Source organism: Silurus meridionalis, chromosome 15 (genome assembly GCF_014805685.1).
Source record: "Silurus meridionalis isolate SWU-2019-XX chromosome 15, ASM1480568v1, whole genome shotgun sequence".
Lineage (NCBI taxonomy): Eukaryota > Metazoa > Chordata > Actinopteri > Siluriformes > Siluridae > Silurus > Silurus meridionalis.
Genome location: NC_060898.1, coordinates 6,891,858 through 6,918,395, shown reverse-complemented (window position 1 = coordinate 6,918,395; position 26,538 = coordinate 6,891,858). Strand labels below are relative to the sequence as shown.

Sequence of the window (26,538 nt, the reverse complement as noted above, 5' to 3'; positions counted from 1 at the left end):
AAATGCCAAAAGCAACTCAAAACTACTTGTTCAACCCCCACATCATGTAGTCACTCGTGCACATCATAATTTCTCGTTGTTTTCATTAAATTGTGAATGCTTTTGCACATTCATTTAATCGATTGTGTACAATTGTCTGCTGTTTCCTACGTTATCAGTTGTTTGTCATGTTGATCAAAATATATCATACTGGTTTCACCGGAATAGTTTGAACTCCCAAAACATCTCGGCATCAGTTCATTGCATAAGTCTTTGAATGCAAAATGGTTAAACCAGTTTCTACTAAAATCTTTTGTCTTAAATTGATCAATTTTGCAGATGAATCTTTAATGTCACTCATAAGAGTGTGTGGTTTCGGCAACAGATCAACCAATAATCAAATAGTTCTCTAAAATAGGTCAAAGGGGAATATAGTGAACGTTCAAATGGCGAGCATATACAGACAGAACAAAACACAGAATAACAATTTCTAAAAATGGATGAAGAACGGACACTGTTACAGTATTACAGTGAAAGTGTGAATCCTGTCTGGTCTCTTGCACACAATATATATAAAATATGCAATTAATTATGGCTGCTGCTATCGATTATTTTAGAAAAGCGAGTATTCTAGCGATTATTCCATCAATTAATCGAGTAATCAGATAAGAAGTACTTTTTCTGTATTAAAGAGCTATACAAAATAAGAGCGAGAAGACAGATCACTTAAAATAAACAAGTAATTTGTCTCCTTTCTAGAAAAAAAAAAATATTTTTATTGCTAAAATTGCATACAAGAATATCTGTGAAAACTAAACTCATTTAGTGCATTTAATCGTCTGTCTGTCTGTCTGTCTGTCTGTCTGTCTGTCTGTCGGTCTGCTATGTAGCAGGACCCCATGTTTTGTGTAGAGAACAGAGCCCCGCATCTCACCTAAACAGAGAACACACACACACACACACACACACACACACACACAAATTAATTTTTTTTCAAAAAAAAAAATTTCAACAAACCTTGTTTGTTCCCTTTTCTCTACATTGTGTTCTGCTTACTCCTCCCTGACCATGTCAACACCACAAGTCCAGACAAATTTTCCATCGTATAACTTAAATTGGAAAAGACAAATTTTTAGTAATATTAGGCAATTTATAATAGAAACATAGGTTTTTTATTATGATCTCTGTCCTTCAATGCTTTTGTATGGCCAATGTGTAATATAGCTGACATTAAAAATAGACAATAAGTCTATTTTTAATGTCAGCTATATTACACATTGGTCATTTTAAATTGTGCAATTAGATGTGATATTTTACAAATGAACTGGAGTATAAAGATGAAAAATAGGTAGCAATATAACAATTAATATGTTAATAAAAACAGCATGTTTCTATAATAAATTGCCTGAAATTTCTGAAATCTTCTACTATTTACGTTCTCATATGTGCAATTACACGTCAATTTACATCTGCATGTAAAGTTTTTAAATTGCTTGTTGTGCTAAATGTTTGGTCATAGAGAAGCAGTCTTAATCAGGAATTAATCATTCTAAAACAATGGTAGTCATAAATTGGTCATTTGGAAACTGCGGCAGTCTGTGATTGGTCATTTGGGAACAGCGGAAATTAGTGATTGGTCACTAAGAAACAATGATATTTGCTGATTGATCGATAGGCTACAGTGTCGATTGAACTTTGGAAAACAGTGGTAATCAGTGGTCACTAAAAGAACGATGGTAATCTGTGGTTGGTCATTGGGAAACTGAGGTGATTGGTGATTGTGCAGTGGTGAACGAATTACACAAAGCATGTACTACATAAACCAACATCTCCCACATTGATGAGTTTCAGCTTTAAAAAGCTCCTCTCTGCTTCAGCTACTGTCACTGGATGAGGAAGAACATATTCTTAGAGCAGTCCATACATTTAGATACATTTCAGAACCAAGAACCAAACAACTACTTTGATCATTGTAGCCATAGGATACATACAACATCTATATGCTTATAATATATGTCTTTTAAATCAGCCTTTAAGCTGCACTGGAGATTCCCCTTACTGACCTCAGTTCAGGACCTTTTCAGTACAATCACAGAAAACCATCACCTTCATTAAAGGTAACCAAAACAGAAAGTGCTGTTTAACTACAATCCAACTGGACTAGTTCGGTTATAATTGCTTTGTTGCTATACACACCATGATAAATACATTCTATACATACTATAAATTATAATGTTATGCAAGAAATTGTAACTAAGTGATCTACAGGTAACTTATTTCTTTAAATGCATTAGCCTTTACTATCCTCATAACAAGATGAGCATACACACCTTTATCTGTTGCACATTTCCTCCCTACTTCTTTTCTCTTCTTTTCTGAATTGGGCTCCTGAGGGTTTAGACGTCTTTCATTGATCACAAGTTGAAGGAAACCACTTCTATCAGTAGCAGTGCTGTGAACTGAAGAGAGCATTTAGTTCAGGACAGTCACTAATGTTTGCTCAAACACTTACTAGAATTTTTATTAAAAAAAACAACAACAACTCTAAACTGGATACACTAAATCAGAAACTCCCATTGTACACTCAGCGAGTCTAATCTATCTAATTTACAAAGGGATTTGATCAATGAATAATCCGGCAATGCAGTACTATAACAATCATGTCTTCAACATGCTTTGCATATTAATATGCAGCCAACTTTTTTGATCAGAGTTAACAATTTATCTGCCTAATTTAGTCATTGTGTCAGTCACCATGTACTGATGTCATTAATCTGAGTAGTTTGCATTAAAAAGGTTTACAGGTTAGTGTTAATTGTATACTTAAATCTCGATTGGCACTGATTTTGATAACAATTTTAAAGATAGTGTGTCCTCCAAAAGGGCAGAAGTGCAGTTAAACTATTGTAGTTGCATTTAAAAGATGAGTCCAAAGCATTAATGCACCGACTCGATAGACCCAGATGTCTACATGAACATTATCAATAATAGGAATCATTCGAGTTCATCATCATTATTTAATTTTATATCTTAAAATAGTTAGTTCGCCTGTGTTCATAAAGGAACGGCAAGAAGTACATTTCTTCTTCTCCAAGTGCAGCTAAATGCTGTTGTGGCTCCCCCTAATGGACCTAAGCTATATAGGGGGCTAATCCATGTACTTTTGACTTATTCAATGTACCAATGTACTGTTCACTGTGTCCTGTTTAAACAATCATTTTTACAAGTTAGCTGTCACGGCTACAGGATGTCACCAAACAACAGTTTAGCAATTGCTTCAAAGGGGCATGATTTTAAATCATGCTTCCATTGTAAGTCTTGAAATGGTTTTGCGTTACACCAAGCTGTGGAATGCTATCATGTGTTGTGAATACCTTCACTTTCATTCTTAATGTTTCCTCTTTACTGTAGGAATCTTGTAGGTGCATCCCCATAACTGAGGCCGATGTGATTTGCATCTCGATGCGTAATCAATGATACGATACATTAAAGATACGTTTGAAGCATCTACCGATGCGGTGATATGATTCACCCCATTATCATTCAATTTCGATTTGATTCAAAACAATGCAATTCAATGCAATATGATGCAATGGAAATAAATATGTTGTTAACCAACTGAATTAAGTACAGATTGTTTGCTTTTATTTCTTTGGTTTGGACAGACAGCAAATCAAAATTTTACTTAGGTGCCTTCTGACTTCTAATGCATGGTGTTAACAGGCGTTTGTAGGGCAAAAAAAGGAAGAAGGATTAAATGCAATCAGATGTTCCTTTCCTGTTCTGTCTCCAGGAAGATGCAGCTCTACCTCTGCCATGTAAATATATATTCTATGTGACTCTCATGACGTGCCTCAGTCTTCATAGTGTTGTGATATAAAAGTATGAATGAAATGAATTCAATTTTTAACGAATCCAAACCAAATCAGTCATTACATTTCCACTTTCACAGAAACTCATAACCGGTGTATAAATGTTGCAGGATTGGGAATTACTGTAGCAGTAGTAACAGTAACTGTGTAGTTGTTCATTCCTGTCTGTCGTAATGAGTTTTTCCTTGCCACAGTCGCCACCGGCTTGCTCATTAGGGACAAACTTACTTATAAAGAACATATTCACATTTAATCACCACATTATCTGTGTAAAGCTGCTTTGAGACAATGTTCATTGTTAAAAGTGCTATACAAATAAAAATGAATTGAATTGAATTGAATATCAGCTCATTATTAAACCTTGCTGGAGTTGGATTAGGTGAAGCAGATGAGAGAAAACCGTGTACAAGGGAGTGACTGTCTGACACTGGAATTGAGAAACACTCTTCTATATCTAGTAATGCCATGGTTACACTGTAATCCAATTTGACATGCTGAATCCATCTGATCCTTCAAGTCCCTGAGACAATCTAATCTCTCTTCCTTTCTCTCGCTCTCTTTCAGTTACATACAGTGAGCTCACCATAACTTCATAGATTATATGACTTTATAGATTATAACAGTTACAAGGTTGCCACAGCACTGAAAAGAGATCTTTTTTTATAGAAATAACAATAAAACAAGTAACTAAATAAACCATCACCCAAACAAACAATCACTCAGTCAATCTGCTAAAGTAGGAATGAACAACCTATTGGTGTCAGACATCCACAAGGTGAGTCAAAACTTTCAATTTTAGGCTTTTTTTTTTTTTGCAGATAAAGATTAAAATGACAGATTTCTGTAGGCATTTTTGCATTTCTCCCAAATAGAGGTTGTTGGTTTAACGCCTAACAAATGAACTAATCGTTTACTCACTCTGGATATCAGGAATGATAACTAGCTTTATTGATTTGCTCCTTTAATTTGTTGATCTGTCCATTTATATACACTCTGTACATGACTGTGTGCAGGGGGTGGGCACAATGTAAAACATGTGTTTTTTATTTGGAGAAGAAAAAAAAGGAAATTCCTAGAATTTTACATACGCATTACGGGGCTTCGAGTGCTGGATAACATTCTGCACAAGTAGATTCATTTTAGTCCGTACAAAAGGGGATTCCTTTCAGTTCTACATTTCTAAAAATCATTCTTTAATCATTAGGAAATCATCCTGGCTCATTTATGATCATGATATTTTTTGTTCTGCTGAGATTTTCAAAAAAATGGGAAGCAGTGACCAGGTAAAAAGTGACCAGCTAAAAAGCATTTCAAGACAATAAGTAAGAAATAAAAATGCAATGGTGTGTGCTATAATAGGAAAATACACCAGGGATTTGGTTGTGTAATCTTCAGGTCAAAGTTTGTGTCTGTGCCCATGATAGCTTCAGAATCTTCTTCTTGGCTGATGGGAGTGGATCATCTTCGATTGTCTCAACCATTAAAAAAATGTTAAGCTCCTAACTGTCCAGATCAGCTCTGATCTAACATGAGATAATCATATAACTTGCATATTTGAAGAAAGAATCTCTCACGTACATCAGACATGCATTACAGTACTATGGATTCATTTAAACAGGTCTGGATTTTGGATACGCCTTAAAATAACCCGAGTGGATTCATAAACTTCTTGGACAAAGACTTGATAATTCGAATTTCTAGAAGAAAGCAGTAATTTAATGTGACAGGATTTCAATGTATTATCTTTAAAACAATTAGTATTCCTTACAGAACAAATAAAAAGAGCTTAAAAGACATCAGTTGTCTTTTATAATACAGGCTTTTAAATTAAACTGTTGTAAATATGATTTCATCCGAAAATCATGTGATAATTCCCTTATTTGAATTGTTCTGACAATTATTTCACTGTATAATTCAGATTTAAAGTTTAGGTTATATGTTCGCTTGCATGTTATTGCATGTGTTTTAATGAATATGAAATAATTTCATTGGAAAATATCATAACACTGAAAAGTCCATTAGAGTGGATAAGATCTTGAATGTTTTTTTAAATGCAGGCTGGGCCTGGGCTAGTAGGTGGGTTGGGGATGAGCCAATCCTGTGACTGGGCCTCTCTCTGTATTCTCACCCATACTGAAGTGTTTTATTTCTTTATATGAGGTCACAAATAGTCATTTATTGAAGAATTACATGTGATAATGTACTGGGGAAAGTCTATAATACAAGTTGCATTTTGTTCTGTTAGTGTGCCATGTTATATATTATACATCTACAGCTGGTTAAATCTCTCTCTCCCCCTCTGTCTTTCTCACTCTCACACACACACACTTTCTCACTCTCGCTTAATCACACGTAAACAAATTCTCTCTCTCTCTCTCTCTCTCTCTCTCTCTCTCTCTCTCTCTTGCACACACACAAAACTCTCTTGCATACACACAAACACACATTCTCTCTCTCACACACACACACACACACACTTTCTCTATCTCGCTTAATTACACGCACACACATTCTCTCTCTCTCTCTCTCTCTCTACACACACACACACACACACTTTCTCTATCTCGCTTAATCACACGCACACATTCTCTCTCTCTGTCTACCCCTCTCTCGTTTGCACACACACACAACTCTCTTGCATATACACAAACACACATTCTCTCTCTCTCTCTCTCTCTCTCTCTCTCTCTCTCTCTCTGTCGAAGTAAGGATGGATGGTGTATCACAGCAGGATGTCCAAAAGGTAAGTTAAAACCCACATTCTTGAAATCTTTTCCAGCACAGAACGATATAAAAACTCATTTCGAAACGGAATTGTTTGGGTTTTCTAATAGCGCGTTTTACGCAAGTGAACGTTTTTATAAATGCGCTTTTTCCATGTTCATTCGAAAACCGTGTTTCTGGTAGTTGGAACTGTTACTGTATGCAGATGAAATGCATGTTGTTGTTTTGACTCGGACGTCACAGTGTCAAGCTGTGCATGCTTTATTTAATTTTTTTTTTTTCAAATTTAATTTCTAATTGATTTGATGTTTTCTGAGCTTCGGGTGGTGAATGTGAGAGGAGGGGATTATCACAGCTGTAATAACATCCTTCTTGATCAGAGCAGGGCAGTTCTCACATCTGTGAGTTTCTGTTGAACTTAAGGAGAAACTCTAGATAGGAGATGAATAGATGGATAAATGGATGTATGAATGGATGAAAGAATGGATGAATGGATAGATGAATGGTTGGAGAGATGGAATAATGTGTCAATGAATTAATAGATAGATAGATAGATAGATAGATAGATAGATAGATAGATAGATAGATAGATAGATGCATTCAAAATGAATTGGTGGGTGGATGGATGGATGTATGGTTGAAAAATAAATGAATGGATGTGCCAGGATGGATGGATAGATAGATGGATGGATAATTAAATAAATAGTTGGATGGATGCAAGGATGCATAAAAGGATGGATGAATAAATGGATGTATGAATGAATAAATGCTTAAAAAAAGCCCATGCAGGCATCAAGTCCTCAGTAGGTCATGAACACCAGTCCCCTAAGCTGAAATTGTAACTCTTTAGGGTGGCATACCTTGGATTTTTTTTTTTTTGCCCTGGTAATATTTTCTCACAATGTGGTTTGGTTTAAATCTTAGTACCGTGAAGATGGTTACCTGGTGCTGGAGGGGTTCTTCAGCCCAGAGGAGTGTGATGTGCTGAGAGAACGGATGAGTGAAATAGTGGAACAGATGGATGTTCCAGTTCACTGCCGCACTCAATTTTCTACTGATCACGACGAGCAGCTGAAGACCCAGGTAATGTTGCACTATTGCCTAATGTTAAATTAATGCTTAAGCAGTAACGATTAATCAATTTTATCGGGCTAAAATGAATTAATAACCTTTTACATTTTTCTTTGCTTTTTTTTGTGCTGTGAAATAAATATTTCCTTTGGAAAGATGCAGGTGAGTTTTCAGAATACTAAGGGCTGACAAATAAAAGGAAAATCTTGTCACTCTGTTAAGATTTAAGAGCATATTTCTGGTATGGTTTGTGTTCACTTGTTCCCTTAGCAGCTACTGCAAATCAATCCAAAGTTTATCTTACTGATGACCTTTATTCTATCTCTATACTGAATCGAGTGAAGCTCCCATCCACATTGCACAAGGGATCATTGAATGCTCTCATTCACATGGAAATGATATAGATCATATGCTATGGCTTTTATCAGATTTCAACCCAGGTGAACAATTGTAGAGTATTTTAGACCAAAATGATGGCGTATAGTCTACAAAGCCATTATCTGAAGCTATTGTGAAGCACTTGCTAAATTGTTAAATTGTTAAATGAGATTTTCGTAGCGCAGTGTATATATAGTTATAAAAAATATCATGTAGTTAGGTTTTCTAGGTCCTGTAGTTCTTCTGCTCCAAATCTTCAATATGTAGCTCAAATCTATGTTAATCATTTACATTTACGTTTGCGGCATTTAGCAGATGCCCTTATCCAGAGCGACATCACTAATCAGTCACTAACCTTGCTTTCTGTTTGTCTACCTCTAGGGAAATGCAGATTACTTTATCACAAGCGGGGACAAGGTCTGCTTTTTCTTCGAAAAAGGTGTCTTCAACGAAAACGGTTTGTGATCCAGCTGTTGGATTCGTAGATTTTGGTGAATTATATTTCTATCAATTTAATGTTAGAAAAATAGTATTATGTATGTTTATTCATAAAAAAAAAAAGTCCAGTGGGCAAATTTAACAGTAGATTTATATTTATCAGTACTGTAATTTTTCTGTAATTAAATATTAAACATATTTTTGGATATTAATCATAATGCAATATAAAAAATAGCTAAAATAATGAATTATTTAATAGTTAGTAAAGTATAATAATTAATAATGCACTATATATATATATATATATATATATATATATATATATATATATATATATATATATACACTGTAATTTCTGGACTATAAAGCGCACCCATATATAAGCCGCATCCACTGAATTTTACAAATATTTTTATTTTTAACTTAAATAAGCCGCACTATATGTCTACACTCATGAACTTTAACGAAGACATGTTACACACGGTGTAACGGGTGAAATATGTTGCGCTTCCTTTAGGAGCATAGCGGTATTTTGGGAATAGCCTGCCACTGCATTTTTCCACTATTACTGCGGTGTGCAAGACGAGGATTATGTCCTTATTATTTTCTGATGCTGATTCTAAGTTTCTTTGACTAACCTGTAACGCTGCTGCCAAGAAAAATAAAAAAGCACGAGTTTTGGAAACCTGTCTGTGCTTATATGATTTCTGTTGCAACTGGAGTTAGCGAGCTCTCCCTTCAATTCAATTCAATTCAATTCATTTTTATTTGTATAGCGCTTTTAACAATGAACATTGTCTCAAAGCAGCTTTACACAGATAATGCGGTGATTAAATGTAAATATGTTCTTTGTAAGTATGTTTGTCCCTGATGAGCAACTGTGGCAAGAAAAAAAAACTCCCCGAGATGGCATAAGGAAGAAACCTTGAGAGGAACCAGACTCAAGAGGGAACCCATCCTCATCTGGGTTGCACCAAATGTCCATTTGAAGCATATATGCAAAGTTGCGGTGTACAGTAATGATGATCAGAAGCAAACTGCACTCCCGAGTCAGTGCAGCAGACCGCCGACACCAACTACAGTCCAATCCGTCCTCAAAGCACCCGTTCTACTCCGGAATTATATGGAACCACCCAAGGTGTTGATGAGAGACCGTCCCGAGCTGCACAGAAGTGTGAAGATCCATGGAGGGGAGAGGGGCAGGAACAGTGGTCACTGGAGCCTCAGGAGCATGTTTAACTCGACCGAAAGAGAAAGAGAGAGAGAGAGAGAGAGAGAGAAGGATATGGATTATTAAGTGTAACTATTGGTGTATGAAAGTTAATGTCACTGTGCAGTTTGGACTCCGGCAAGACTCGCTATGGCAGCATAACTAAAAGGGAGAACCAGAAGGTAACACAGACATGAGGGATCTCTGGGATAAGAGACGACCCACCACATCACCGTCAACAAACCTGAGTGAACGTGTGAATGTGAGGGGACGACAGCATACAAATATACCAGTTCACCAACACTCTATATCCATGCTCCCTCCAGATCTGTGCCTTTACCTAAGAAAATCTACTGATAAAAGGCTTGACTAAATAAATAAGTTTTCAACCTCGACTTGAACACTGAGACTGTGTCCGAGTCCCGAACACTGATTGGAAGGCTGTTCCATAACTGTGGGGCTTTATAAGAGAAAGATCTGCCCCCTGCTGTAGTCTTCATTATTTGAGGAACCAACAGATAGCCAGCACCTTTTGATCTAAGTAGGCGTGGAGGATCATACTGGTACAGAAGTTCACCCAGACTCAACGCGTTACAACGGCTTGTATCTAAACAGTAGCCTACCAAGAAAGTCATTGTTTACTGTCTTCCTCCTTCCTTTCACAACTATTTCTCTCGGGAGTTTATCTTTTGGCATCGTCGTGCGTTTAAAAAAAACTTTTTTTCTCCCGATGCCGTGCAGCTCAGAACACAGGTGAGGTGCGTTTTTCCGTTTCTGTTCGGAAATTTCATTGGTCGAATGTTATGGGGTTCAGATTTTGGCTTGAAGTTTGTGAAACCGGGAAAAACCCAGGTAAAATTCATATATATATATATATATATATATATATATATATATATATATATATATATATATATATATATATATATATATACACAGCTTCAGAATTATTGACACCATTGCTACATATTTGTAAGAGTGTCCCTGACTAAGGATTTACATAGTCGAATCAGAATTGTAAAATTGACTGATAGTCCATAATCTGATAATAATATATAATCGTGTGTGTGTGTCTTTATGAAAGTACAGCGCAACATCAATGCAATAAAAAATTTACAGAATTAAATTACAACAGAATATACCTTCAATTTAAATTTGTCACAGAGGTGGTTGGATTTATTCATGCATGTTAAAATGATTTATTAAAAGCTTCTTTCTTTTCACATTTGTATTCACAGCATTATTATCATAATAGGTTGTATATTAACTTATTGGAAGAAAATCTGGAGTTGTATGTGAAATCAACATTGAGCAGCCCATAACCAAAATGGAATGATCCTTGTTTCATAATACTTCTGCAAAGATTCGACCGGTAAGATCAGGCTTATCAGTCGAATCAGGCTCCTCCTATGGAAACATTAAATCTTCGACTATTCGGGGTCACCCCTACAAAAAAATAGATATCATTGTGGTTCAAGACTGAAAATATGGGTGAAATCTAGCTTTTAATTAATCAGCATTTATGAACAGTAAAAAAAAAATGTGTTTTTTAATGAAAATATTATTAAGTCAATCCCAAAAACAGAATCTCTCCACATGCTCCAGGGTCTGAAGTTCAGATCTGGAGTGACACTCCAGTTCATCTTAACACAGGTTTCAGGTTTAGCATGAGGACAATCACGTGAAATGCTTGACAGCCTTATGTACCATTCTGAAAACTTCAGTAGTTCAGTATTGTTACACTTTAATCCTCTACAAATTCATGATAGCCATACATGTCCCTGATAGATGGTTTGTAGTGAACAGACACAGGGGGGTCCAACAGATGTGTATGAAATGACTATGTTTTGAAACTGTTTTTGCTCAAAATGTAAAATATATAAAATAGAGCTTATTTATAGTTTCCTGCCATCTTTTGACTTACTGTTTATTCACAGGGGAGTTTACTGTCCCAAAGGAACGCTCACTGAACAAAATCGGACATGGTAGGTGCTGAACGCATTAAATATAATTCATAAAAATAATCTGGATCTTTGGTTTCACCTTATTTTCGAATTCACCATTTCCTTTCTGTATTCATCCAAATGATCTGCACCTTTTAAGGAAAAGAAAATGCATTTGTGTTTGTATTTATATAGTTATTTGTCTGTATATCTAGTTTGTTTTTTCCTCTCTGTATTTTTCAGCTCTCCATGCCCATGAGCCTGTATTTAAATCCATCACACACTCTCCTAAAGTTCAGGTAGAGACACCTGTAAATCCTGGTTTTAGAACTATGTAAAAAAATGTTTTACAAGCGTATTCGAAGACACAGGTGATGCGATGTAGCTTGATGTGAAGCAAAGTGGCTGTTGGTTAGTTTTTAATTACTGTTGGAAAACAAGTGTTTTATTTCTTTTTACACCACATCAGTTTTCGAAAATATTAGATTTGAAAACCACACTTCATACTTTTGCATTCATTTATAACATTTAATGTTGTGGAACATATACAGAAAGAGTTCTTTTATGTTATTGCGTACATTAAAACGTATTTAAACGATCATTCCATTACCAAACCTCAAAGCCTTCCATTCTGAGGAATTTTCAAGATCAGAAAAATTTAATTTCAGTAATGTCTGTTACAAAGCACTCCAATAAATGAGTCTTCATATCAAAAAAAGTTTTGAAATCTATTTATGCAGTGCATTCAAATAAAACTTTAGCATTCAGTAGTGCTTTGGGGAAAAAAAATGTGAATATATTCTACTGTACACTATTGTTCATTTTACATCTCATGTTGTGCTTTTGTCCTCTGTGCAGAACTTGGCCAAAAAACTGGGGCTGATAAAACCTGTTGTTTTACAGAGCATGTATATTTTTAAGGTATCACTTTTTTATTTTTTGATTTCAGAGGTAAATTTATTTGACTACGGACGTTTTGAGAAAAATATTCTAATCAACCTTATCTAGCCTGTGTTTTAATCAAACATATCAAAAATATTAATCCAACAAATTGACCTAATAATTAGTATAGAACTTATTAGATACAATAGAAGTAGCTTGATTAAACCTATTTAGCCTATATGTTAATCAAACTCATGTAATATATATACTTTAATTATTATTAAAATAATAATAATGAAATACTAATAAATATAGTAGAGTAGGGTCTGACTGGTGTTATGAGTGTGTTGGAGAGACAGAAAAACAACATACAAAGCAGACTTAAAAAAAGAGCTGGTGGGCCTCAGTCGCTGCAGAAGACATAGGCGGTAATCAGAATCAGGTGAATTTATGGGAGGAAGATAGTAATCCAGTGATGGAACCGAAGTAGTAGGAGAATAGCTACATTGGGAATCAACTCAAACAAAAAATCCACCCATGATGTGTCTGCTCAGAGACGGGTTCTGAGTTCCGAGTTCCTATGACACCACGTCTGTCTTTGACAGGCTCCGTCTCACCTTTATCACTCAGGTCGATCCCTTACAAAGTCATTCACGCTTTCTTTCTGTTAGGGACTGCATCATGCTCCCTCACCAAATCCAGTTTCTACTGGTTTTCGCTAAACTCTTCAACGAGCGGGTCGTCACTGGATTCCGCCACCTAATGCAACAAGCGACATTGCGAAATTCAGAATAGTGTCCCAGTCAAGGTGAGCTAATCTCTTCGACCTATCGAGTGTTGAATTACTACGATAGGCAGTTTAGTGTCCTCAAGCCAAATAAGGGCTTCATGTCTCAAGTCGAGCCTTAGGGATAACTACCCTATGAAAATCAACAGACTGATGTGTTGTGACGTGTCTTCTGATTACCTTGCGCTTAGCCATGTCAACTGTCACCCCCCTCGCCAAAGGGAATGAGTCTAAAATCAGGAAGCTTGCATCTCACCCATGTCCATCATCATGCAGAGCAACCATTTTGGGCAGGGACCCCGCATGTAAGGGCCCAAAGCACTCTCAAAAGTCGCCCCACAAACATGCATTCGCTGTGCGTCAACGGCAGTGAAAATATGTGGTGCTGCCGGGAAATCTAGGGCTGCTGACCATCAGTCGGAAGGCTACCACGAGCTGGGCAGACATGATGGAATCCCCGGACTAGCCACCTCTGTTTGAGAACCTTCTCGTGGAGGAGGAGGACAGACTTGGTGACAAGGATGCAGAGGGTGATGCTAACTCTGACCTCTTCAATTTAGACATGGAGGAGTAATGGAGGAGTAATGGAGTAATGGAGTAATGGAGTCCTTCTCAATTGAGACCGCTCTGTGCAGCTGGGAATGGTTCCACATCTACAACCTAAAGATCTATGAAGCCACTTAGGAACTCAATAACTTTGAGCACTGATTCTGACTGGATGGGCAACATGCAGAAAGAGGAGGTGATGAATGCAGCTTACAGCTTCTTCTAAAGGTCTGTTTGGTCCAACTCTCAAGAAGATGAGAGAAATCAGCACCCCCAGGTGGACAAGAGGATGAAGCTTTTAGCCTCTGTATACCATGCAAGCAAACACTGCGACCACAATGACATTGACATCGAGGGGTCACAGATCGATCTGTCTGTCAAACACAGACGTGGTGTCATAGGAGCTTCCTTAGTTGGTCACACCTAAAGCGATTCAGATTTTGAAACACCACACTCTGTTATCAAAGAATTGATGGGATTATGTTAAGTAACCCATACATTTTGTTCTTATTAATCAAAGTTGTGTAGTAGTATAAAATGTCAATGTTTATACTGTGTGTCTATTATTTATTTATTATTATTATTATAATTTTTTTTTTTTTTACATTAATCTTGGGCTTAATATTAAACTTTTGTACATAATAAGTTAGTTAATTTTTCGTGCATTTCCTTTAGTTTAGTTTTAGAATAAAAATGATATAATATTAATCATTAATAATTAAATGATTTATCATGTATATATATTCCAAACATTTTTTTTTTTTGGAATTAAAGTATTCTTGTTAGGAATGATTGTATTAATATTAATTAATTTATTCATATTTTTATTTCTGATTATTTCTGGTTTCTTTATTTTTCCAGCAACCATGCATTGGTGGAGAAGGTATGAAATCATGCTTAATAGAAGTGACATGTAGTGAGAGAACATTAATGTGATTAATTATTATATTATTATTATTAATGTTGTGCTTAAAACTTTCTTGAACATGCTTGAGCATTGAGAATCTGTTCTATCCACACAAATTAGTAGCCATCATTATTATTCTAGTCGAGGAAGAGATTTGTTTCAGTATCGACCCTAAAGCAGGGAGACCTGAAAATTGGTTCATTAAAGTAAATCAACATATGATTTGACTTGTTTACATTAATTCTAATGAGAACTGTAATCTAATCAAACGTCTTGACCTGTTAGTGACACCTCATCAGGATGCCACCTTCCTGTACACGGAGCCTTTGGGGAAAGTGATGGGGGTGTGGATCGCTCTAGAAGATGCAACCCTTGACAATGGCTGCCTGTGGTTCATACCAGGCTCGCACAGGAGTTAGTATACCCCACACACACACACACACACATACACACACACACACACACACACACACACACACACACATACACACATATACACACACACACACACACACACACACACACACACACTTATTTAGCAGGATAGGTCAATTCACCTTTGTAATATATGTGTTTCTGAATGAAAACAAGCCTTGTATTCTTGTGTGTGTGCATGTGTACGTAAAAGATGGAATCACCAGGCGGATGGTTCGAACCCCAAAAGGCTCATTTCCTCTAACTGATTTTATTGGACGAGAACAAAATTACCGTGACGATCTCTTCGTAGCAGCACCTGTCAAGAAAGGTGAGAGTGCCGCATCGATGTAGTGTGTGGTTTTTTAATTTAATTTCATTATGAATTGCCTACGATTACAACATTTTTCTTAGGAGTTGGTTTATCTATAACGTACTTCTCAGCTTCCAATGAGATTTCTGCCATCCACATAAGTGGCATAATGAACATTTGAATTATAAGTATACACAGATAACAACTATTTTTACTCATGAATGTAAGGATTAACACAGGACTATGCATGCTGTTATGGGAACATGATCCAGGGACACGGTGATGTGATCACACCACACATGGTCCGTCCTTGAACTGCATTTCCTCTGTTACCACCCCTGGCTTGGTCAGTGTGACTGTCAAGCCTGTATCCACCATTTCTGTCCATAGAACCCTCTCCTATACTATATAACTGTGAGTGGATTTCCAACCATCATTCCAATAATTGTAATTATTTTCATAACAAACGCAGGTGGTGTGGTTCTAATCCATGGCGAAGTGCTCCACCGGAGCGCTGAGAACACCTCAGACGCATCCCGCAATGTTTACGCCTTCCACATCATGGACTCTGAGAACACCTGCTGGAGCTCTGAGAACTGGTGAGAAAACTTTGTGCACTGACTAATGGATGTAGCTACATTTTCAAAGCACATTGCATGAAAAAGGTGTGAAACCAACAAATAAATGATGTATTATATAATAAATATTTTGATCTTCAATATACATGAAAGCTCATAAGTATTCAGACACAATTTCCAGACAAATCTGTCTATAACATAGTGGATTTGAAATTTTATATAAAGAGTTCCTTTAAAATGGGACATAAAATCACTAGGAATTGCTTATACCAAGGTACTTTGCCAACAATGATGAGTTGGAGCTGTCAATGATGTTTTCAATCCAAAACAGATTCACTGTATAAAAATAACAACTTATTTTTGATCATTATTTAGCTAAGTAATGTCATCGGGAAATAATTACAATAGCTGTCTCACTCTGTAGGCAACTGGATGTTTTGGGAACACTGGTTTATAAAGCAGCACACTCAGACTCGAGCATTTAGACAGACCATGGTATAAATTCAATTATTGTTTTCATCAAATTGTGATCATGAACCTTTCAGATAGCTTGTGCGAGTGACATGAGTCTTATTAAGTATTTTGAATTTTGTGAGCTTACCACAAAGCTCAACTGGCTATGATTTCTCAACTTTATCGAACATCTGGAGCAGTTTCGGTGCAACAGGCTTTTTCAAAAATACTAATCAAATTTGCAGATAATTTCCCCATATTGACATTATCGTTCTTTTACACACAGGCTACAGCCAACTGAGGAGCTTCCCTTCCCATCTCTCTACACCTAAAACTGCCTGCTTCACTGTATCCACCCTGTTAATGACAAGTCTCATTAACTGTTTTTATGTTAAAACCTTCTTGTCAATTCAGAGTGATGTTATTTTTAACAACTTAGATATGTGACTTGAAAATGAACATATATTGTAAAATATCACTTTTAATATGCAACTCAATCATTTTTAAACATTGTACTCACCATGTACATAGGATTTTAAATGATGTCCATGGAGATGATATTGAATTATAATATTTTAGAAACTATGCCCATATTTGCATGCACAAAAAATCCCCAGACCATTTTCTTAGACATACACCTGAATGATTGTATAGTAATTGTGCATGATGTTAATGAAGAATAAACCTATATTGACTTTATTTAGACTTTGTATATGTAATAAACCTGATTAAAAGGGCATTTTTATTTTTAATAAAGTGATATTATGAACATTGAGTGTACATTGTTGAGAATTGTATTTAGTGGAATTAAAGAAATATCCGTATTTCATATAATATGAGAAATTGTACAGCCTACTGCACATATAATGTGGTGCACGGGATGATCATGTAATCATTCTGCCATCGAGTGACTATCAGGAAAACACTGCTATTGAATTCACCTTTTTTTATTGGCTTTAATGACTTCAATTGCCATCTAATTGAATCCACAGAGGTACAAAATCATTCACTTAAAATCCCCTTTCTTTATTCATTCAATTCAATTAATTGCAGTTCAGTTTTATTTGTATAGTTGTTTTAACAATGGACATTTTCCCACAGCAGCTTTACAGAGATAAATAAATTACAAATATAAATTTGTGTAAAACATCTTTCCCTATAAGCTTATCCTTAATAAGCAACAAATAACAAAAACCAGACTGAATAGGCCAAAAGGAAAATCATTTTGTACTTTTTTTCCGGACCTGCCTGATCCATTCTGATGCCCTACTTCTGGGTGGAGTTTCTTCAACTGGAAACCACTTTGTGCACCTGAGGATGGTTTCACATGAACAGCCTAAAGATCTATGAGGTTACTGTGGAAACTCAGCAACCATGACAATTATTCTGTAAATAAGTCTGCTACAATGGCTTAGGGTTGCAATTGCCATGAACAAATTGTCCCTCAATTGATAACCTCAACAATGATGGTAATAGATGCTTGGTTCCTCCCAAGTTTTCTTCCTTATACCATCTTAGGGAGTTGATCCTTTTCACTGTTGCCACTATATATTATTAATGATCTTCATAAATAAATTGCTGATTTAAATATTGAATTATAAATATCTTTAACAATTTTGAAATTAAATCCTTCCATTGAATAGAATGATTGTTTCAGGTGCAGAGGGAATTTGTATTTATATAAAATTAAATCTTTCATTGTATGTTCGACTTGGATATAAGACATAAACTGATTAGAAATAACATTAAAACCACCGACCTGTAAAGTGAATAACAATGATTCTCTTGTTACAGTTGCACCTGTTGCAAAAGGTTGGATATATTAGACAGCAAATAAACAGTTGCTTCTCATTTGCATTTATGTTTATGACATTTGCTTATCCAGAACGACTTGCAAAAGTGTTTAGAGGTTTCTATCAATAAATACATTCTGAAACTGGTTCAGTAGATCACAGACTAAGATAATGTTTCATTTTTGTTTTCCTACAAAAGAACTCCTTTAACTCTCATAAAACCTTAAAAATGGACCATTTTGTAATTTTCAGTTTAGCCAAAATTTTTGCCATAATGTTTTGACCCTTAATAGAATCACAGTCGCTCAAACTTGAATATACATTTACATTTAAATGAATTTTTCAAGGAATTTTGGAGTAAGCCTTCCCACATTTGGAATTTTCAGAGGCATGTAAAAACAAAATTTTTAGGTATATGAGGTGAAGTCACTTTCTCTCAAACTCTTTTTTTTTCTCCACCCTTAAAAAAACATACTAAAGAATATGCAATGGGATGTGCGGTGTGCAATGGTGCGGTGACCTGACCCAAAGCAGTCATTTACCAATAACATCACTGTCTCTTAAGTATTTCAACCTCATCATTTTCAATTAAATTATTGAATTATTAAAGAATGAATCATAGCTAAAGATGTGGAACAGCCATAAAAACAAGTTACTTCTTACTTATAATACAGTATCTATAAATAGTTCTCTCACCAGCATTTTTTGGCTCTCTTAAAGTTAATAACACATAAAAAAGAGCTTATAAGCAGAAATGTTGCTGCTTTGGTCCTGTGTACCCTCTGCTGGAAAATGCACTATATGTAAAATATCAATGATCTCCATTGCTATGTAAAATAACAGCACTTTTATTATCGGTTTATTGATTCTGTAGTTAATTTGAATGTAATTAAACATATGATTTGAACGAAAGATAACACTACTACTGTTCGAACTGCTGTTATAGAAAATGTAACATAGTCGTCATTTTGCAGATGCCCTTAATTATAGCAATTGACAATTATAGCATTTATACACCTAAACAGTTAAAGACTTACAAGGGCTTAGCAGTGGCCACATCCTCCTGTCTGACCACTAATAAATGAGAATTCAAATACACGTTGGTATCACGTTTTTTTTAAGCTCATGCCAGTGGCAAACTGCTTTTTAGTTCCATCATTTTTATTGAAAGGTAAATTACCTCACATCATAGTGTCTTCCTCAGCTTTGAAAATGACTCACCTAACTGTCTTTACTTATAAATGGAAATGAAGATGTGAACTCGATCTGAATGTCTTAAAAAGTGGAACAAAAAGCAAAATAACACCTAAGAATGATTGCCAGTGATCTAAGGCTTTACTGTTCCCTACAACAGGACCTTACACACCTCTGAGTGTTTGCATCAATATTTGTCAGTACGAAATGATCTTCAGTCATGTGTTTTGCATTAAAAATATTTTGCATTACATAAGAATACTGAGTCATTTTTAATAGGCAAAATCGATGCATACTCCTGCTTGCAAAATAATGAAATTAAGTAGATAAAAAAATGAATTTTTGCTTCCCATATGCATATATACGGCTCATGAAGATCATTCACGCTCAAGTCATAGGAAGTATTGCAATCTGTTTTAAGATGTCCTCCCAAATATGGAAAATTCTAAATGTTCATTTGTAAGATTTGAACCCCAGGATGCCGAAGACATATGTTATAAGAATGACATGAAACCTGAACCACAAGCTCACATCTAACATGCCTATTACTGTAGCCGTTACATGCCTTCAGTGCATTTAAAATAAATAATTTATTATGTAAATACAGTGGTACAGCAAAGCCTTCTCTGCTGGCCTAAACACTAGAAGCACTGACCTACATTTACAACCTAAATTCTAATATTTGTTCCATGAAATTGTATTCATTTATTCCCAACAGTTTATTCTCTTTATTTCGTAGCATTTCTCTTGGCTGCACTGCTTCCAGTACGTGTATGTGGATATTAGATTTTTTGACCAATCAGATTTCAGCCTCTATTTGCTGCCATGTCAATCTAATCTCCCCAGGGCCTTCAAAGTCAATACTGCTGACCTTTTTACCATAGAGAATATTAGCAATGGGTCTGTTTCTTTAACCAATTAGATTTCATATTCGCCTCACAGGGCCAGCTAGCTGGCTCAGAATAGCGTCAGCATTTTTCCGTCCTCTGATTGGTTAGTCAGATGGAAACTGGTTCAGCCAAGTTCAGCCAAGCCAAGATGGTATTTTTTAAATAGCTCCCTTTAAATGTATGGCATTTAGCAGATGCCCTTGTCCAGAGTGACTTATAATTCTCTATTTAACACAACTGAGCAGTTGAAGGTTAAGATCCCTGCTCGAGAGCCCAACAGTGAATTTGAACGTACAACCTTTAAATCAGAAGTCCAACATCTTAACCAGTAAGCTACCACTTTCGACTTAATTATATGGAGCATCTACATGACAAATTAGTTCATCATTTATGTTATAGTAGCTACAGTCATATATATTAACCAAACTCCATTTCCTGGTTCAGAAGCCTTGGGGAGAAAATACAGCTGTGAATCTTTGGTCAAAAAACCAAACAAACTAAGCATGTGTGCCTCATTTGGAGACACAGTGCCAGAAGAACAATCTTCTCCTGAACGTACTAAGACGTTGATTCTCCTAGTGGACTTAAGCACGAAGCAGGAGCGGTCATACCACTGGACCCCAGGTTCCTAGGTGTTCACATCACACAGGACCTGTGTTGGTACAATCCGCACCGAGCTTCCTGACCTGCAGGACATCTACAGCATGCGGTGAAGGACCTGCCATCTCAACAATGGACTCTTTTCTTTGTTGCGTTCAGGAAGCGCTTCCACTCCTTGAAAGCATTTTATATATATATATATATATATATATATATATATATATATATATATATATATATATATATAATGATATAAGTACACAGTATACCATATAAAATGGTGATTTTATATGGTTGAGGCTAAAGAACACACACATAAGCTCCTAGTGTAGTTTTTTTCCACTGATGTTTATTTCCCTTACTATGGACCACAGTATGATTTCATCATCCACTATTCAGATTTCATTGCATTAAAATAAATAAATTGAATCCTAAAAACAAGTAAGTAATTCTTTCATAATAAGTTAGAAAATAAACAGTTCCTGAAAAGGGATGCAAACCTTTGAACCCTACAGTTTTTGTGTAGAGTTTTATATTTCCGAATGTTTTTGTACATACAGTAGTAATGTAAAGAACTGGGTGTGTACGTGTGCTTGCGCATGCTCATAACATCAGAAGGACATATAAATACAGCGGCAACAGGAGATTATCGATCTGTGACGTGTACGCCTCCAGCATGGCTACTAGAGCGATGGAGCCCACCACCCACGAATAGCTGGCGTTTAAGTTGATGCCGGCGTCCGCTATCAAGAATATGGCCACAGCGATGATCTGGGCGAACACGGAGGTCGCTGTGCCCTCAAAAGTCTTTTTGGTGCCTGGCCAGCGAATTTCACCTGCCGTGCTCCCAAAAATAGATGCTACAGTGTCTCCAACTCCTACGGCCAGGACACCGGCGTAGGGTGCCAGTCCCCCAGTGCCTGCAACTCCTCCTTTTGACATGCATGGTGTTTGCGAGATCCACACAGGTATGGAAATTCCTACGAGCAGGTAGATGTGCGTGATGATAATTAGCCCCGAGTCTCTATCATCTAGGAAGAGAGCCAGTGACCTGCGCAACACCGAGCCCAGTGGGCGGATCCGGAAAATTCGCACCAGTTCCAGGAAAATGAACAGCGCTAGACATACGACAGCTGCCAGGTGCAACAGCGGGCGATCGAGTGCCAACCCGGGTGCGAAGGTCAACACGATTAGGAGGTGGAAGTACTTTCGTACAGCCGTAGAGGCTTGGTACTTCTTTGTGTCTTCTGAGCGCCGGGTGTTCTGACGCACCACCACAATCACTGCAACCATAATCAGGAATGTCCAGTATGCCAACAACCAGAGGCGGGTGATATTCTGAGTGAGGAATTCTAAAATCCAGATGACAGGGTGGTGTCCAGTAAGGAGACAACCAAGGAACAAGCAAGCCCAAGCCAAGAACGGCCGTCATGACATGGAAAAACACCGACGCTGCCCATGTTTCGGATTCCATAAAGAGGAAGAGGAGCGCAAAGACAAGGCCGAGCAACACCAGTCCTGCCACGGCTACGGGGAGAAAGAAATGGAGGGGGTCGACGTTGGTATTTGGACTTGCACTCAGTGAGCGCTTGATCAACTGGTTGATCATGAAGCTGAGGCCACCAAGGATTAGCAGGGCTTCTCCGGGGGTGAAGCAGCGAGGAAGGAGATAGAGAAGGATCAGGCTTAAGTAGACAAAGATGAGCAGCACCTCCAAAACCTCAATCACTTCCGAAACCAGCAGCGTCTGTTTGACGGTGTAAAGGATGGCACTGGCGGCAATTCCTGTAATCACACAGGTGTTGCTGGGCACCGGTCGCGTGACTCCCAGCGCAATGAGTGACAAAAACAGCGCCAGCATCATCCCTGTTACTGTGATCACCATCGCGAAACGCTCAAAGTGCACATTCCCCACAGCGACGCATCTGCCACGCAAAGTAAGGCCCAGCAATGGGAGCAGCATGCTGGCTGGAAGGACGCCACTGTTTGCTGAAGGGCGGAACTGGAAGACCGCTGCTCCTGTTCGGAGGAGGCGATCCCACTTGTGCTGGACGTAGAAGGCCTGGACAGCCAAAGCGATGCAACACCATGATAGCTGGTTCCACACTGCCATGTGCACACACAGGACGATAGAGAACACCACTAACGATTCCACCAGCACTGGATCCGTCTGCATGATCTTTGTGTTTTGCGTTTAAAAGAAGGGAGATGGTGACTGACTACAGGACCTTCTTGAAGAAAAGTGGTGCAAATTCCAGCTTGCAGATCAGTCAGAATCTTGGTCTCAGGTTCGGCATTGTCGACATGGTCCTCAACATTGTCCACCTCAGATAGAAAAAACAGAAAATGATAACCAAGTGAAACAAGGAAATAAAAATAAATAAATGAACATTACTCTGCGCAAAAAAAGATCACGCACACTTGAGCAATAACTTGTGCTAAGGACGCAAATATGGTTATTCATTTTTAGCAAAATTATTAAAACTTTTTTGATACAACGATCGAAAAGGATTTTGGTTCTTAGTATTAAAATATATAATATTATATAAAATATTAAATTGCTTGTCTTTGTTTATTAACACATTTTATGATTACCCTATTTAACTATTGTGAACAATAGTTTACATTTTTAAAACAATTTTAAATAAAATGCCTGCTTGGTTAAAAAATATAAACTTATATTTTATGATATTATTTAATAAATTTAATATATAAAAATGTAATATAATAAATTGAATGAAAGCAATACACGCTATCATATTGATTACATTGAAATTTCAATTAAATTGACAAATTTATTGATTAAATCAAATCAAATAAATGGAAAGGTTTAAATAAATATTTTACATTTGGCTAATACAGATTGATAAATTGATAGAACTTTATTGTCATTGCATAGTGCACTTACACAGCAACGAAATGCAGTTTAGCATCTACCAGAAGTGCAAATAGTAGCAATTGCACAGATTGACAAGAGCAGATAAATATATGTACAGCATATAATATATACGTGGATAAATGTACAACAAATAGATATAAATGCTGTTGAGTAAGTACACTTACAATAAATATAAACATATAAATGACCATATATAAGAAGTAATATTGTGTGCAGGATGAGTGTAAGGCACCATATGTGTAAAGAAAGTGGGAAATAAAAATGTACAATTTGGGAATTGTACATAAGTTACAAAAGCACAAACTGTACAGAAGTTTTACACAGTGTATATGACGGTGATGTATAGCTATGAGGATCATTTATTTAATCATTTACACACATAAATAAGGTAAGTAGCTCAGTGGTTAAGGCTCTGGGTTACTAATCAGAAGGTTGTGGGTTCACTCACTACTCACTACTGCCAAGCTGCCAGTCAGAGCAAAAATGTACATAAAAAGCTATAATTACTCATAGACTTCTTCCATGTGGCATATCGATTCCATTTCTCCACTTGAACAGCGAACTGTTCATTTGGATGATAGCTGAATTACGAGCACATAAAAAACTTTCATGGAAACTAAGACTTTTACTATTCAGTCTCTATATCCTACAAACATGTTGAGAAATTGCAAGGCATTGATGCAATAATCGGGTGGTTGCTAAATGCATATGACTCAAACATGAGCTTTGACATGCTGAACTTTGGCCCAGTCAATGTTGGAAATGCACGTGACTTATTTAAGACGAGCTAAGCACTCATTTGGCCAAAGGTTGTCATCACACCCATGTGTTGTCTCTTCCCAAAACTGTCGGCTCAAAATTGGAAGCACCTAATTTCCTTTGCATCACATGTTCCCTTACAGTGACCCTGAGTACTTAATGAGGTCACTGAAGACATTATAATCCAAGGTTATCATGTGAAAAAAAACAAAAGTGGCCTCCAGAGAACCCTGACCCCAACCTCACTTCACACTTTTGCAAAGGACCTGAACACGGAATATTCTTCAGGCCTCTTCAGCGAACATCAGTGCCTGAACATCATGTATAGATGCTATTAAGATTTAGATGCACCTTTGCTCTTATGATACCCTTCACTCTTCTGGGAAAGCAAAGCTTTTCTTTCAGCCACCATAAGCAGCTTTACAACAAAGAGTGAAGGATATCATAAGAGCAAAGGTGCATCTAAATCTGGAAAGCATCTATATATGATGTTTGGGTGTACGTTATATGGCCATTATGGACACCAATCATGCATAACATTATGACCACCCGGCTAATATTGTGTTGGTCCCCTTTTGCTGCCAAAACAGTCCTGAACCATCGAGCATTAACAAGATCAACTTCTTCAGCAATTTGAGCTACAGGAGCTCGTCTGTTGGATCGGACCACACGGGGAAGCCTTCGCTCCCCATGTGCATCAATGAGCCTCGGCCGCCCATGACCCTGTCAACGGTTCACCACTATTCCCTCCTTGGAGCACTTTTGATAGATACTGACCACTGCAGAACAGTAACATCCCACAAGAGCTGCAGTTTTGGAGATGCTCTGACCCAGTCGTCTAGACATCACAATTTGGTCCTTGTCCGACTCAAACTTGCTCAAATCCTTACACTTGCTATTTTTCTGCTTCTGACACATAAAATATCTCCCCCAGGAACAGGTGCCATGATGAAGAAATAATGGGTTATTCACTCATAAAGTCATAAAGTTATGCCTGATCGGTGTATATTTAAAACAGTGGCCCGAGGCCAAATCCTGGAAGGTCACAAGTCTCAGACACCCTGATCACAACTTGCCCCTTCATGTCATCAATGATTGCGAACAACCCAAACCTGAGAGTCTATTAAGAAACGTTGTGCGGTACTAAAAGGTGGGAAATCTTAAACTATTTCAAGCTAGTTACTGGAGATCGGTTCCCGCTGTGAGAGTCTACAGGACTTGGCATGAAAAACACCAGACTATAGCATTACACTGTAATCCATAATGCATTGCAGATTAGACTAAGCAAAGACTAATTATCTGATTGTTTTGAGAGATCACAGTAAGGAGAAGGATGATAGACTCCATCAGGGTGATCAGAGCTGATGAGTCTAGGTCTAGGATCTGGGGTTTAGAGTCTTATATAAATGCATAAAAAGCACAGCATCCAATTGAAATGCCTGTATAGTGAAACACTACCCCTTTAAGGCGCTGTAATGTTAGCCATTACACCAGGCATCAGTGAAACAACCCTCACACGTGGAAGACGATATGGAAGATATGGAAATTGCATTTGATTTTTTTCCCCCGATATAAAACTGACTGTATGTCAGATGCCTGGCCTTTGTGATGTGTAACAATCACAGGGAATGTATTATAGGATCCTGACTAGCACGAATGACTTAATAGGTTTTGATGAAAGCTAAAACACCCTCTATGCTTTTTAAAAATGATAAATCATAAAAAAGCGGATTCACCTACCAATAACTCGATGTGAAAATATACAAATACTGCAACTCCAGGTGAACGATCTTGTGTGATATTTCAGCTCGCTGCTACTAAAACGCCTGCCCACTTGCATTCTGACAAACCCCGCCCACTTGCATTCTGACAAATCCCACCCACTTGCATTCTGACAAATCCCGCCCA

The 26,538-nt window shown here is 37.1% G+C and overlaps 2 protein-coding genes across 6 annotated transcripts; one reads left to right on the top strand and one right to left on the bottom strand.

Moving 5' to 3' along the window:
• The first annotated feature begins 4,386 nt into the window (after window positions 1–4,386).
• On the top strand, window positions 4,387–17,264 carry phyhd1 (phytanoyl-CoA dioxygenase domain containing 1). 5 transcript variants are annotated; one of them, XM_046868645.1, is made up of 13 exons: window positions 4,387–4,626; window positions 6,561–6,594; window positions 7,500–7,658; window positions 7,803–7,808; window positions 8,406–8,481; window positions 11,610–11,657; window positions 11,859–11,914; window positions 12,474–12,536; window positions 14,692–14,713; window positions 15,023–15,151; window positions 15,366–15,482; window positions 15,937–16,063; window positions 16,782–17,264. In XM_046868645.1, the coding sequence occupies exons 2-13, from the start codon at window positions 6,562–6,564 to the stop codon at window positions 16,825–16,827; spliced, it is 882 nt and encodes a 293-aa protein (XP_046724601.1). In that variant the 5' UTR covers window positions 4,387–4,626; window position 6,561; the 3' UTR covers window positions 16,828–17,264. The 5 variants fall into 5 exon arrangements, with proteins under 5 accessions (XP_046724601.1, XP_046724600.1, XP_046724602.1 ...); XM_046868644.1 differs by having other exon boundaries at window positions 6,557–6,594; XM_046868646.1 differs by lacking the exon at window positions 7,803–7,808 and having other exon boundaries at window positions 6,557–6,594.
• Window positions 17,265–21,299: 4,035 nt separating this feature from the next.
• dolk (dolichol kinase) lies at window positions 21,300–26,475 on the bottom strand. Its single transcript, XM_046867106.1, is given in 3 exon segments — window positions 21,300–22,359; window positions 22,361–23,297; window positions 26,371–26,475. Coding segments are annotated over 2 exon segments (1,572 nt in total). The 5' UTR covers window positions 23,149–23,297; window positions 26,371–26,475; the 3' UTR covers window positions 21,300–21,575.
• Between the last annotated feature and the right edge of the window lie 63 nt (window positions 26,476–26,538).